Raw genomic sequence first — 15,255 nt, 5'->3', positions numbered from 1 at the left:
ATGCTCTCCATTGGTCTAGACGACTTCCACACATGGGCAATTCATTGTGCTCTCAGAGTATCCATTGGAGTAGAGTCTTTCTACAACCATTAGCTTTGGCCTATCCAAAGAAAGCATATAATCTCTCTATGATTGGTATAGATTATGTTGATGCTATAGTGGATGTGAATAGTATGGTTCTTTCTTTTCCCATAGCTGTTTGAAAGTGGAATTTGGGAATGCATCATCAACCAATATGGAGAGCTATTAATCAACTTCCTACACCTTTTCAACCAATTTCTCTTCTTGAGATTATGGGGAGTACACAAAATTGGTGTTTTGATAGACTAGGCTGGTCCTCCCGTTTTTATGCGGTTACTAACTCCAATGCATCACTTGCTCGTTCCCCTAAATTAAATTTCATAGCATGGTAATCGTTTATGGAAGCTGCACAAACTTCGTTGGCAAAATTGGAAGTGAAATTGCCTCTCAAACAATGGGTTTTCTTTTGGCAGTATCTCACAAGTACACGTTGCGTTGGGTTTCTAGCAGCATGATGGCACATTGCTTCTTCATTATGTTGCTGATTTTGCCAATGTGTTGAGACATCACCTCACAGTTGTGGCATTATTCTAATGCTCAAAAAAGTTTCATGAGGTTACACAAAGGCTACAATATTGCTTCCCTCATTGATGTTTCAAAAGATGCTTCTGGATTTTTGGTCAATTGAATCCACCACCATAAGAGCATCAGAGGACTTTCTTGCTTGGGTGCGTTGTTTGAACTTTATTATCATGCACACAATCAGCATCAGCACGCTTATCATTGTGGCACCAGCTCTTCAGTTTAAACCTTCCCATACTCATGTACTAAGCTCTTTAGTAATTGTTTTCATTTGAGAGCCATCAGAATTACACACTGATATTTTCTATTACCGTTTCTAGCTTTTTGGCATTTGGGAGGGTTGTGTGTGCAAAACCTAACAAGAACTTCCTTTTCTACAATGTGATTCTCAAGGAATTTCGATCTGTTAGTTCTCTTTAGACATTCAGAATCATAATTATTCGAAAGCCTCCGATTTCTTGAACTGGCACCAACATCTCACTAAGGGCCAGAGACTTCACAAATTCTATTTACTTTTTTAAACTCATGGATTTATAGCCTCCACACAAATAAACTCAATTCTCATTGGCTTAAGATTATAAGAGTTTTCTTGAGACTAATGCCTTCGCCAATTTCAAGTGTATCATCATCCTCTAATGACCCAAAGACACTTACCTTAATTTACTAACCCTTCAAATGGCATTGCTCATCCTCATAGCTCCCACCTTGAGAAATATTCGACGAGATATATAAGAACCCAATCCACCCTTCAACTTAAATTCATCGTGGAACTTCGACATACTCAAAGATCAGAACCTACTCCAGCAAGATCACTTCTTGATTCAGCTGCATAATGTTCGGGAAAAGTAAACATATAGATGTACAAAATTTCTGAAACCTTTGTACGTACAAACTTATTTTTTTTTTAATACATTAAATCAAAAATTGAGAGTACAAGAATCAAATTACAGAAGTACAAACCACATCATCGATGGTCGGGAGCAATGGCTCGGCATATGTAAAAGAAGCCAGCCTAGCTGTATACAGCTCACAAACACTACTAACTAGATGTTTCCAATGAGGAACAGGATTTCATAATTGACCTGCACTTAATTAAAATATGTATCAACGAGCACTATTGATACATGTCAAGTATGCGCGCTTGGCCTGGTGCCTTCGCAGCAAGTGATGCCTCCATTGCTCGAAGAGCTCTTGCGATTTCCAGAAAAGTTGGCCTGTCACCAGGATCAGCTGCCCAGCATTTTTCCATCAATGACCTCCATGCAGCATCACACCACCTGGGGACCGTTGGACGCAAGGTATTGTTGACAATTCCTCCTAGCATATCAAGCATTAAAGGCAAGTAAACAAATTGAGTGGCTGGAGGGCGTCAATACATATCAAAGAAGAAAGATTGCTCTCTAAGATGAACATGAAACAAAAGAGTCCATCCAGTACCAATTATAGCTCCATAATGCATATTGGCGTACGGCTCTTCCCCAGTTAGCAGCTCCCACATAACAATGCCGAATGAAAAGACATCAACCTGAAATGATAAGAAAACACTTGAAGTTGCCAATTGAACTCGTAGGGTATTGGGATCCTCAGCGCAACAGTTGTGTTACCTTCTCAGAAACCAAGCTGCTGCTTCCATTCAGCAATTCAGGTGCCATCCATGGAAGCGTTCCCCTTACCCCGCCTGAGACAAAAGTTTGCTGCTTCACTTTTGACAAGCCAAGATCTCCTACCTAGACAAAATGGCAGCAGTGGTTCTTGAGCATGTACACAATGATGATCCAAAAGTTTCTTGGTGAAAAAGTACTTGCAAGTTCTTTTGTGTAGTCTATTCACTCTTCAATCCAGCACCACAGATATGTGTCAGAACTCATTCATTTCAGCAGGTACTTCAAACGATGGTAAAAATTGAGTGGTCGCTTGGACACAATGAGACTCAGATCTAGTATGAACAGGCGGTGCAACGGGAGGGTTTAAGGATTTTAACTCAGATCTAGTATGAACACAAGGTTACTTCAGTTCACTTAAGAGAACTGAACACAATGAAAGAGAGAGGCAGAGAGAGAAAAGAGAGGAGGCACCGCATGTCGGGTCCCCACCAACCCCAGGGGCCCCATTAGTCTTTGCCAAAACAAGTACTTGCTTAGATTACTTGCACAAATGCTGATACAATGCTTAAATCCTGAATACTAAATGCTTCGTGCTGGTGCAAAAAACACTAATCTGATGCAAACGCTGGGCTGAGCTAATGCAGAAAGTTCATAGTTACAGGGAGTAGCCATTTTCAGGTCTCTATTCCCCATTCCCACTCCAACTTCCTATTCTGAACCCTTGTTCCGTGTTTCAGACCCAAGTATCCGTAACAAGGAATGACATTTCATGCCCGTTTCCCCATTCCCCATTCTCATTTCGCGTAACTATGACAAATACGTTGTGCGGTCATGAATTGATGCAAAAACACTAGGCTGAGCTGATGCAAAAACGCTGATGATGTTGGGGTGTTGGCGATGGAAACGCTAGGTGCTGAGGAGTTATGGGAGCTGGATTCCCCCGCGGGTACCGCGATCTAATCTGATGCAAAACGTTGAAGGCAGAGTGCCTCTTTTATAGGGTTTTTTAGCAATTTTCCCTACTTACTTTTTATAAATGTCATGTCAAAGTCACTTATTAATAAATGACTTAAGGGATCGTTCATTGTACTGCGCAATTGAGGGTATGCAACTATAACCTGCCTCATCATGCACGTCCTAAGTGGCAAGCTAGGTCCTAAGCTAACTAAGACCGATGCTGACCTGTGGCAGTAGCTTGTCCACATGGCTTCTGTAACAGGCTTGGACACTCCAAGTCGAGAATCTACCGCAACACCACAAGAAAACACTTCAAAACAATTCACAGTTCACAATTGATTCGACACTGGCTCAGCGGAGTTCCGTCCCTAGAGATGTTGGCACCAAAGACTGGCGCCCCTTTCGGTATTTCTTTTTGTATTAATCTGCAACTCAAAGTACAAGCGAGTGGGAGGCTCACTCTCTTAGACTCTACGTCCAGATCCTCTGAGAAGTGGAAGGCCTGCCCACTTATTTAAAGGGGGTACAAGGGATGCCAAAAGCAGAGCCCCAAAAGTTGAAAATCAAAAGCTTCACTCTCAAGGCTTATTGAATAAAGCTCTCTCTCTCTCTCTCTCTCTCTCTCTCTCTCTCTCTCTCTCTCTCTCCAATTGCGTAGCCAAATAAAGCAAAAGCTACTGTAAAACTACTCTGCTTTTTTTTCCGTACGTTTTTGCCATGTCAGCATCCTGCAAATATCGCCGCAAATTCCGGGACTGTCCGTACGGACCTGCCACGTCAGCAAGACAGCGCAATTTCCACATTCTGTATTTCAGCCAGCCTGCATTCCATTCCTTGCCAAGAGAGGATGTGTGTGTGTGTGTGAGTGTACAGGGCAGCCACGTCACCAGTTTGTGACATACCCCCCTCTTGAAAGCATTGTAATCGCCCTCGATTACACCTGCAAAACAGACAGAAGCCATAAACTGTCTCAACAGACACTGACCGACACACTAGGAACACACATCTAGCACATGTACCAATCGACAGTCGCATCACAGGACATCACTTGACAAATCACATTCAACATTCATTCGGATCTCAGACCATGATTTACTTGACAAATCACATTCAACATTCATTCGGATCTCAGACCATGATTTATCGGCAATGCAATTAGCAATCGCATTTAGATCCACTCGGGACCTCATAGATGCCCGATTGACTAATCCCTAGTGCAACCATGTCTATCGAGATCATTCAGACCAAAATGCTGCAGTCATTTCATCTATCAGTTCCTACACTTCAACAAGTCAAGAACAAATCAGTTTCATATTTTCCGGAATTCCATTTCATAAAGTCACAGCAGAATACTGTCAACTCTCAGTATCCCTGCACTTTAACAAGTCAAGAACAAATCCGTTTCATATTTTCCCGAATTCCATTTCATAAAGTCACGGCAAGGATACTGTCAGCTCTCAGTATCCCTAAATCGAGACATCTGTTGACAAAGGAGCTAAGTAACTTCCCTCTTGTGCAAACCCACTGCACCAGATCTAGGGCCAAGCTGAATTCGGGGTTCCATTTAGGATAGACTATGCTAAACCAAAAGCTTCAAGGTAAAGTTTCACAATCTGAGGAGTATCTGCTAGGTCCTCCTCCTCCATCCACCTCGCATCCAATGCAGGATAGTTCTTGAATTTAACCAAGAACCGCCTTCTCACTTTACCCTTAATCTTTCTGTCCGTATGTGCCAATATCTGTTCTGGAACAAGGATCTCCTCGTTTTCTTCCACTTCGGGTTGCTCATCAGGCTCCCCATCTTCGTGCTCATCACCTTTAAAAGGCTTCAAGAGACTCACATGAAAAGCATTGTGAACCCTCCAAGTGTCAGGCAGTTTCAGTCGGAAGGAGACATCATTTATCTTTTCAGAGATCTGAAAAGGTCCATAGTATCGCATACTAAGCTTTTGAAAAAACCTCTCCTTTCCCTTTTTCTTTCTTAGGCGTGCCTTCTCAAAATGTAAGAGCACCCAATTATTCTCCTTCAATTTCAAATCGCGACGATGGCGATCTGCTGCCTTTTTCTGTCTTTCCTGAGATTTCTGCAAAGCCTCGTGGACCTTGGCAAAAGCCGTGTCCAAGTCGCGCGTGTACTCATCGGCTTCAAAAATCTTGCCTTTCGTGCTTAGGAAGGGTGGAACCTTCGCAGCACCTTCAATAATCTCAAATGGTTCCTTCCCCATCGCACAGTGTATCGTGTTGTTGTAGGCAAATTCCACCAAAGGTAAATACTTTTCCCATTGAGTCTTCTAATCCGAGATGTAAGACTTCAATAAATCTAGTACCACTGAAGTAGCGATTTCAGATTGCCCGTCAGTCTATGAGTGGAAAGATGACGAGAACTGCAACCACGTGCCAATGTTCTCCCAAATTGCCTTCCAAAACAAACTCGTAAACCTGGGGTCCCTGTTGGAGACAATCGTCTCGGATGTGCCGTGTAATCTAAAGATCTGGGCCACAAACAGTCTTGCTTAAGTGATCCGGCTTGACTGTTTTCTTCACTGGAATGAAATGAGCATGCTTGCTAAATCTGTCAATAACAGTCCAAATACCATCATGACCACTCTGTGTCCTTAGGAGATCAAAAATAAAATTCATTGCAATACTTTCCCAAGGGCGAGTGGGTATGGGCAAAGGCTGTAACAATCCATGTGCTTTATGCTTGTCAAACCTGACCTTCTGGCATACCAAGCAACTGCGCACAAACTCGTCCACATTCTTCTTGAGTCTCGGCCAAAAGAAGTATTTCTCTACCCCTTTCAAGGTGGTAGCAATGCCGCGGTGACCCGTAAAAGGTGGATAGTGGCATTTGGTCATAACCTTTTCCCTCAACGGCTGTGTAACGCACAACATGGTTTTCCTCAAAAAGTAGCCATCCCGAATGGAATATCCCGCTATTATCTCCCCATCCCGTAATCGTGTGAAAATGTCAACAAAATCTGTATCCGTGGCATACTGATCGACCATATCCTCAAAGCTCCTATGATGAATCGCGGAAATAGCCAGAACCAACGGCTTCCGAGACAGAGCATCTGCCACCAAATTCTTATGTCCCTTGCACATGGACAATCTGGAAGTGAAACCGTGACAAGATGTTCGCCCACCGCATCTGCTTTTCCGATAGCTGCTTCTGTGACAAGAAGTAGCTTAAAGTTTAAACTCTGATGGTATGTGAAGAAGGTAAAATCCGCTCGGAGTAGGTAGTGCCGCCATTGACTCAACTCTCGTAAGCAATGACATGGCCTTTGTCACGGGGACGTGGCAACTGTTAACTATGTCACGAGGACGTGGCAACTGCTAACTTTAGTTGTTGGTTTCTTTCCAATGGGTTTTGTTTTATTGTTGAGACCCTCTTCTTGAAGTAGCAAACGGTTAGACTTTGCACGGCCAATGTGAACGGTAGTTTCACCCGCAGATGGGTAGTGGTCGGCAATGGAATTCGTATGGTACGAGGATGTCTAGGCTCAGAGCAAGATCATATAGGTCCCCCCGTCGCACTTAGCAAGTTGGTGGATACTAGGAATTGAACTCAATAAAGGCCTAGAGCAAGGTGTAACTACCAACAGAAAGTATCCGACAGTTGGGCCACATTACACTTTTGGATGCGGTCCCAATGAGGATAGATGGTCAGATGACCACAGGGAGCCCAACGCAATCATTTCCTAAAATTTAGGGACCTGCTATTTTGGGCCATGAAATGTGTTTGCGTCATTACCTCCGGTATGACTAGGGGAACACTTTACAACTCTGCCGCGACGTCAACTGAGCGACCAGTCAGGAGATTTTTAAGCGGCAGACCCGATACGGGAAAATGCTTGTAAATGCGCCAAGTGGCAAATTCTCATGCACTTGCCTCTTCCAGAAAAATGGGCGCTGAAATTTAAGCTAGGAGGAGCTCCATTATGCATTTTGTCACAGGTTAAGAGCTATGGAGTGCTTCCTTTCCCTCTCTCTCCCCTACGAGCAGTATGTTATGCCCCACTAGTGGGCTTTTCATTTGACCAATGTACAGTTATGTGGGTTCATGCGCGATTGCCAAGGCAAGAGCCTCTTGCATAGGTACTGAATTAGCTAGCGGCTAATCCCCTGCAGGTACAGGTGAATTCTCAGAGGTTTCACGTCAGAAATCTCGTCCGATTCAAAGGGCAAGTAGCCCTACAGATGCGGGAGCTCGAGGTCTTGCTACAAATGCGACCGGCACACGAAACGGAGCCCAAAACAGGGAATTACAGCCTGCTGTGTATTTTTGCAGGTTTAGGGTTTCGGCCCTAAACGGACCCTAAAACCCCCAGGAGGTTCGAGGACGCGAAGGGACCGCTGTACGAGTGAACTGGCGCATTTTCGGGGCAGAAAACAGAGAATTCAGCGTGCTGCAGATTCTCGCCAGGTTTTGCAAAGTGTCCGTATGCGTCGGGAAAGTCACCTATTGCGTGGGAATACTGACCGTGAAGCATCCTAGTACAGTTATGCTGCCGAAATCGGGCGAGAACAGGTGTTTCTTAGCCTAGATTGTGCGGGGCAGCTTGTAGGAGATCACAGGTTTCATTCCCAGTGTAAAAGAATAAAGAAATACCGAAAGGGGCGCCAATTTTGGAGCCTACACGTTGTCGGCGTCTGCTCGGGGCATTCTAGCTTCCGAGCCGTGTGTGTATTCAAGTGTTAATTCCCATCGCAGGTTCTCTTTGCGAAGTGCTCTGTGTGTGTGTCTAAAGTAAAGAATTTCGGCTGAAAGCCAACGCCTACCGCCCCACGGGCCGGTTTCAGCCTTCTTGCATTAAGACCGCACCCAGACTACGATCACACGCATCACACTATACTTCAAATGACTTCTGCAAGTCTGGCAAAGTCAAAACTGGTCCCGTAGTCAATTTCTCTTTCAATGTCTGAAAGGCAATCACCTCTGTGGGTCCCCACAAGAAAAGGGGCTCCTTTCTGTGTCAAGATATGCAAAGGGGAAGCAACCTCTGCAAACTTTCTAATGAACCGCCTGTAGTACAAACACAATCCCAAGAAGCTTCTAACTTCATGGACATTCTTCAAATCAGGCCAATCACAGATAGTCTCTATCTTGGCCGGGTCCATCTGCACTCCCGCTGCTGAGACAATGTGTACCAAAAAGTGTATCTCTGGTTTTCTTTGCATTAATTACCAACTTGTGTCTCGTAATGCTTGAAAGACTTGAAGCAGATGTACTCTGTGTTCTGCCTCATCCTTGGAAAAAACAATGATGTTATCAAAGAAAGTGTCAATTAATAGTCTATACTCTTGCAAAATCATGTCCATAATCCGGTTAAATGTCGCAAGAGTATTGGTTAGGCCAAAAGGCATCACCAAAAACTCAAATAACCCAAAAGTCGTCCGAAAGGCTGTCTTGTAGACATCTCTCAGCGCGATTCGGATCTGATGATATCCACTTTTCAAGTTGATCCTGCTAAAGCACGAGGATCCCTGAAGTCAGTCAAGTATATCATTGATTCTAAGAATCGGAAATTTGTTCTTGATGATGATTTTGTTGAGCTCTATAATCAATACACATTCTCCAAGATCCATCTTTCTTCAAAACCAACAACACTAGAGAGCAGTACGGTGAAGTACTAGGGTGGACAAGACCCTTTTCCAAGAGGTCTTTCACTTGGTTCATAATTTCTTCGTTCTGGGCTCAACTCACATGGTAAGGTGGCCGGTACGGTGGTGTGCTTCCAGGTATCTAATCAATAGTATGATCTTCAAGAGGAGCGGGTGGTAACTCGCCTGGCAGGCCCTCTGAGAAGCAATCGGCATGAGTGCAGAGAAAATCTTGGCATTCTTTATCAAGTTCAGACATATTTGTCCTATTCTCATCATTCATCTCTCTCAAGAAGATCAAGTAAACAAACAGACTAGATTTCATTAATTTTGAAATGGCCGAAGCCGATGCAATAGAGACAGACTCGCCCTTAAGTTTTACATCAAGTACAATGGTTCTGCCCTTCTCTGTGGTCAAAGTCGCTTTTCTCGCTTGTAGTCCACCACAGTGTTGCTCTTGTGGTACCAGGGAATTCCAAGAGGACATCGCAACCTTCCAAAGGCATTATGTAGAAGTCCTCATGCCCCAAATACCCCTGACAATGCAACCGAAGTTTGCCAATGACAGGTGTAATGGCTACGTCCCTACCGGGTGCCGCTAGAACTGCCTCTGCTAGTGGTCCCATCCGATCGAGTGTGATCTCGAGCCGCGCAACCAATTCCGGTGAAATGAAGTTGGCCTTAGCTCCTCCATCAAAGAAGATCAAGGCTTCTTGGTCTTTCACTTTGCCCCAAGCTCGACAAAGTTCTGTACTCTCGTCCATCGTGCTTGGGTCAGTACCCACGCAATCTGGAACCAGTCCTGTTTTCATCTTGCCTTTTCGTCTACATTCCTCAGCTGCTCTCGAACTCCCAGGCCTTTCATCGTCCTTGTCGTTTTGTTCTTTCTGTGCCTTTTTAGGGCACTTCGTGGAGATATGCCCAATTTCCTCGCATCCAAAGCACTTCCCCTCCTTGATGTAGAGAGCTCTCTTGAGGAGTGAGTTTCGTCGTGCATCCTTCTCTTTCTTTTTTGGGTTACTCTTCCTCTTTCTACTTTCATTTTTCGAAGTCTGTTCGGCCCGTTGCGTCATGATTTCATATGTGGGGTAGGTCAAACTGCCTGAGTAAATGGCAAAACCCAGTTTCGCATGACTCATCAGCTCCTAAATGGAAGCTGACTTTTGTTCTAAGCAGTGATCGCAGATCTCTGTAGGAAGACCCAAGGTAAACGGCTCAATCTGCTCTTTGAACGAGATCATCTTAAATGAAGGCGGGTAGAAAAGAGCTCAAGAATCTCTCGCAATAAGCGTCCACTGTATCCTTCTTGGTCATCCGAAGATGGTTCCAAGCAGTTCGTATGTCGCATTCATACTCTCGAGTCAGCCAAGAAGAAATAAAAAGCCTTTTGAATTTCAGCCATTTAATCGGCGCTATCTTGTTTAATAAAAGCATGGACCACCAAGTTCGAGCATTCCCCTTAAAGTAAGAGGCAGCCCTCCCAATTTTGCAGTGCTCTGAGTAACACCCTCCTGAGAAAGCTATGTCAAACTGCTGGATGAAAGACAAAGCCTTCGAAGCATCTCTATAACCAGAAAACGTGTCAAATTTAATTGACTGTCCACCTTCCTTAAACACTCGAACTTTCTTGCTTTTGTCTTCCAGAAAGTCATACTAGTTGGCTTTATAAAAATTCTTCTTCTTTGCGTAGAAGCTGCTGTCGTCAGAGTCCGAACTATCTGAAGACGAGTCCTCTGCAGAATTGTCAACCACGGGACGAGATTTAGGCTTCTTTGCCTTTTTCTTGCCCTTTCCGATGCTTTGCTTTTTGCTTCGCTTTTTGCCTTTTTTATCTTCTTTGCTCGAGTCAAAGAAGCTAGAAGAACTGTCAGAAGAAGAAGAAGAAGAAGAAGAAGAAGAAGAAGAAGAACTGGGTACTCCTTCAAATCGAACACGCTTCTTCTGTTTTCTTGCCGACTCAAATGTAGATTGATGACCCAAATAACCCGGGAAGTCAACGCCTTTCTTCTGCTTTTTGTCGTGCTTTTTAGCTTTGTTCTGCGCGTCAAAATCTAAGCAATTCGTACATCAACCACCTCTTCTAATTCTTGCTCTGTGTACATCCTTGAAGTAGGAGGTTTCTTGAGAGCCGGTTTGAGGGGTGGTTCTGTGGTCTGACGCCACTGTAAGTGCACCTCGTCGAAGGAGGTCTGGCTCATAAATTTTGCAAATTTCGGATCCTTCACAAAATTTAGCATCATCTTTGTTGCATTGCAAATCAATCGTCGACGCTCCATCTCTTCGATCTCCACCTGAGTAGGCCGAGGCGGGCCATACTCCTCGCGTGAATCTTCGTTGTGATCTCTTCCCGCATCTCCGGATGCAGAGGAAGTCGACTGATCTCCGTCTGAAGCCATAGATGCCGCGTAAAAAGGATCGGAAGAGAAATCGGACGTGCTTTGATACCACTGTAACAGACTTGGACACTCCAAGTCGAGAATCTACCGCGACACCACAAGAAAACACTTCAAAACAGTTCACAGTTCACAATTGATTCGACACTGGCCCGATGGAGTTCCGTGCCTAGAGATGTTGGTCCCAAAGACTGGCGCCCCTTTCGGTATTTCTTTTTGTATTAATCTGCAACTCAAAGTACAAGCGAGTGGGAGGCTCACACTCTCAGACTCTGCATCCAGATCCTCTAAAAAGTGGGAGGCTTGCCCACTTGTTTAAAGGGTTTACAAGGGATGCCAAAAGCAGAGCTCCAAAAGCTGAAAATCAAAAGCTTCACTCTCAAGGCTTATTGAATAAAGCTCTCTCTCTCTCTCTCTCTCTCTCTCTCTCTCTCTCTCTCTCTCTCTCTCTCTCTCTCTCTCTCTCTCTCCCCAATTGCGTAGCCAAATTAAGCAAAAGCTGCCGTAAAACTGCCCTGTTTTTTTTTCCGTACACTACTGCCACGTCAGCATCCCGCAAATAGCGCTGCAAATTCCGAACTGTCAATACGGACCTGCCATGTCAGCAAGACAGCGCAATTTCCGCATTTTGTATTTCAACCAGCTTGCATTCCATTCCTTGCGAAGAGAGGATGTGTGTGTGACACACACGTGTACACATGGGGACGGGGACGGGTCTTGGGGACGTGGCGGGTCCCGGAGAGGGACGTGGCGAAACAGGGGACGGGGGACGCGACAGGAGACGCGCTTTAAAAAATAGGGGACTTGGAGAGGAGGGGAGATGGGAGAGAGAGGGAGAGAGGAGAAGGAGACTCGAGAGTCAAGAGACTCAAGGGGGGAGGAGGGCAACTTGGCTCTTGCAAAGTTGCAAGGCTTGGGCAATGGGAACTTGGGAAGTTGCCTTGAGGTGGGTATGAGCCTTGGGTGCTCTTAAATAGAAAGGCCTCCCCCCAAAATGGACGTTTGAAATTTGAATTTCAAATTTGAATCTCCCACCGCTGCCCATCCGCCCCCTGCCCGCGTCCCATTCGGTTCTGTCACCGGGGACGTGCGTCCCGGGACGCGTCCCGCCACCCGTCCCCTGTGAGGGACGTCCTCCCGTCCCGAAATGGCGTCCCCCGCCTCATCCCCGCAGATATGGGCTGCGTCCCCCCGTCCCCTGTTTCTACGGTGTGTGTGTGTGTGTGTGTGTGTGTGTGTGTGTACTGGGCAGCCACGTCACCAGTTTGTGACAGCTCCAGTGCAATGTGCATGTGACATCCCATCTCCTCATGCTTTACTCCCAAATTAGCCACTGTCTCGTGAAATAAAGTTGTCCTTGGCTCCGCTGTCAGAGAAGATTAGGGTTTCTTGATCTCGTTCTTTGCCCCACAGTCTGAGCTCAGTATTCTCATCCTCGTGATCTACCGGCATCCCCATGAAATCCATTACACATCCTGCTTTCGTCTCTCCCTTCTTTGTTTTATCCTCAGCCGACTTTGAAGTTTCTGGTTCGTCCTCATTTTTTGGACACTTTGCAAGAATGTGTCCCTCTTCACCACACCACTTTCCCTGCTTGTAATATTCCGCCCTCTGTTTGACATTTGAGGGGTTATGGATTTCTTTTTGTGGACAAGCTTTTTACCCTTCTTCCCTTCATCTGAAGATTTGGACATTGGCTCGTCCGTAGTATAAGTCAAGAACCAAAAAACATGGACTAACTATCCATAACACGACCCACAAGCTGTTGAATGCTAGCCAATTTCTCCTTCAAGCAGTAAAGTTGTATTTCCTTGGGTGGACCGTGTCACAAACGGGAGCGCATAACAATATAAAATATGCTCGGATAAATGGAATTTATTATTTAATATTGAAGCCAGATTATATATATATATATATATATATATATATATATATATATATATATAGAGAGAGAGAGAGAGAGAGAGAGAGAGAAGATCGACACAGTACTGGGGACCAGAAGATGGGTTGGGTTGGTTATTACTGAGGAGGAGTCTATACAAGCACTTGAACCGAACGTATTACCACCTTCGTTTTAGAATAAGACTTCATGGTTCTTGGAAGCCTCAACTTCCTATCCCTAGGTCAGAACCCTATTCCAGGGAACTTCCTATCCTTCTTCCAACTCCTTGAGAACCAAGGTTCTCGCCTCTGGATCTCACCTTCCAGACTCAGGGCATAGCATCCCTGCAACTCTTGTCCGACTCTGTTCCTATAATCCTCTTCTTGCAACACTCAAAGATCATAACATGAAAAACGTTACCTTTGAGATCTCGACGCTCGAAACGCATTTCGGTTCTCAAAAAGAAATTTGCCGATAGAGTTCTCGTTGCAGGAGTCCTCTCTTCCAATCCTACACACAAAAGAAGTCTGCTCTTGGGTTCCTTCTTGTAAATCAGCCCCATCTATGACATTCATGGGCTGAAAACAGAGAAAAACAGCAGCTGGTCGCGTTGGAAACACTTTCCGTAGGCACTTCTTCACTATGAAACTCGCCTATTGAGTTTTGGAAAATCCAATACACTCGGGGCATCACAGGTAGTGCTGGCTTTTTCTAATGCCTGTGAGTGAAAATGAACCTACTTTTAGTGCTCCTGGCAGCCGGTAGATATAGGGGCGACCTCGCCCGGCAGGAATAGGGGAGGGAGTGGGGCGCCAAAATGAGGGAGAGAGGGATTGCTTTTTGCTGCGCCAGAGAAAGAGAGAGAGAGAGAGAGAGGAATCGCAGGCAGCCAAAGGAGCGCTGGTCTTTTTCTTTATGTTTGGGTGCTCCTCATCCAATAAGGAATATTCAATAGTCGGCACATCACAATGCAACACAAATGCTCAAATATGCATGTTATAAGACGCAACGAACAGCGTCGCTGAGCAATCTCCTGAGACAGACAGTCTACGGTATGAAGCTACTCAACGACTACCCCCCCCCCCCCCCCCCCCCCCCCCCTCTTTCAAATAACCTTTAAAGGTTCGGGCCATGAGTTCAGAGGACTGGACAACCAAATGCTCCCTAGACCGCAACCTACATCGCTTGGAGGTTCAAGCATACAACCAAACGCTCCCCAGACATCTCTTCTGCGTCGTTCGGAGGTTTTCCAGCATACAACGAAGCGCTCCCCAAACATCCCGTCTGCATCGTTCCAAGGTTTTCAAGCATACAACAAAATGCTCCCCAGACATCCCGACTGCTTTGTTCCGAGTTTTTCAAGCATACAACGAAATGCTCCCCAGACATCTCGTCTGCGTCGTTTCGAGGTTCAAACAATACCAAAACAACATTTCTCACTACTCCACCCGAGAGTAAATCACCAAGCATTGAAACCAATATTAAAACTAGAGTCAAACAATTCAAATCGACACCAAGACAGGTTTCGAACAGATACCATCCATTTCAGCCAATTTCATAGAGGATCACTAAACAAGTTCTCAAACAGATTCAGAAACTACTGATTCAAACTGAAAAAGCATTCTCGACATCAGTAGAGCTCGAAAGTCGACTTGCTTTCCATTCTGAAACCTACACCAAAATTAGGGTTAGATTTCTTCCATAAGGTTATAGCCGACATCACCATGGTCCATAAGCTCTACAATAGTCGAAATAGGTCTCGACAAGCAATGTTCCTGTGGCGGTGATTAGCGGTGATGACAACCCCAAGATATAACAATCACACAGGCCTCTAAGGTTATCATCTCGAGAAGAGACACCTGATGAGAGATTTCGAGAAATTTCAAGTCGTAATTAGCAAGGGTTTCCGTGGCAAGCATTTCACGATACCCCACTCTGCCAGAAGTTGCACTCCGGAAAAAGATGTCTAAAGGCATATAACTTCAGGCAAAAAAAATTCTTGAAAGCTTGCCAAGTCCTTGGAGTGTGCGGCTTGGTGGCTATAAACATCCAGCACTACATGGCATTGCCTCTGAGAAAAGCAACGGCTTAAAAAAAATCCTTGATCCTTCTCTTGCAAGTGATCTTTATGGCTTATGCCCTATAAGACAGAGCGATAAGACGAGTGCGCGCCCGATGCGCGATGGAGTAAGGGTGGGAGTGGTTAATA

At 45.1% G+C, this 15,255-nt stretch overlaps 1 protein-coding gene across 2 annotated transcripts in view; it reads right to left on the bottom strand.

Annotated features, from left to right (window-relative positions):
- Positions 1-1,481: 1,481 nt before the first annotated feature.
- LOC147451879 (RAF-like serine/threonine-protein kinase 24) overlaps positions 1,482-15,255 on the bottom strand; it is a 43,265-nt gene continuing 29,491 nt past the window's right edge. For both annotated transcript variants that reach the window (XM_086517762.1, XM_086517763.1), the window contains 3 exons: positions 2,208-2,330; positions 2,041-2,128; positions 1,482-1,920 (listed from right to left, as the gene is read on the bottom strand). In XM_086517762.1, coding sequence (XP_086373888.1) covers positions 1,718-1,920; positions 2,041-2,128; positions 2,208-2,330 — 414 coding nt within the window. In that variant the 3' untranslated portion in view covers positions 1,482-1,717. The remainder of the gene's footprint in view (positions 1,921-2,040; positions 2,129-2,207; positions 2,331-15,255) is intronic.

Source organism: Adiantum capillus-veneris, chromosome 8 (assembly GCF_014529385.1).
Source record: "Adiantum capillus-veneris isolate H3 chromosome 8, ASM1452938v2, whole genome shotgun sequence".
Lineage (NCBI taxonomy): Eukaryota > Viridiplantae > Streptophyta > Polypodiopsida > Polypodiales > Pteridaceae > Adiantum > Adiantum capillus-veneris.
Note: the sequence above shows the minus strand (reverse complement) of the source record. Positions and strands in the feature narration are given on the sequence as shown.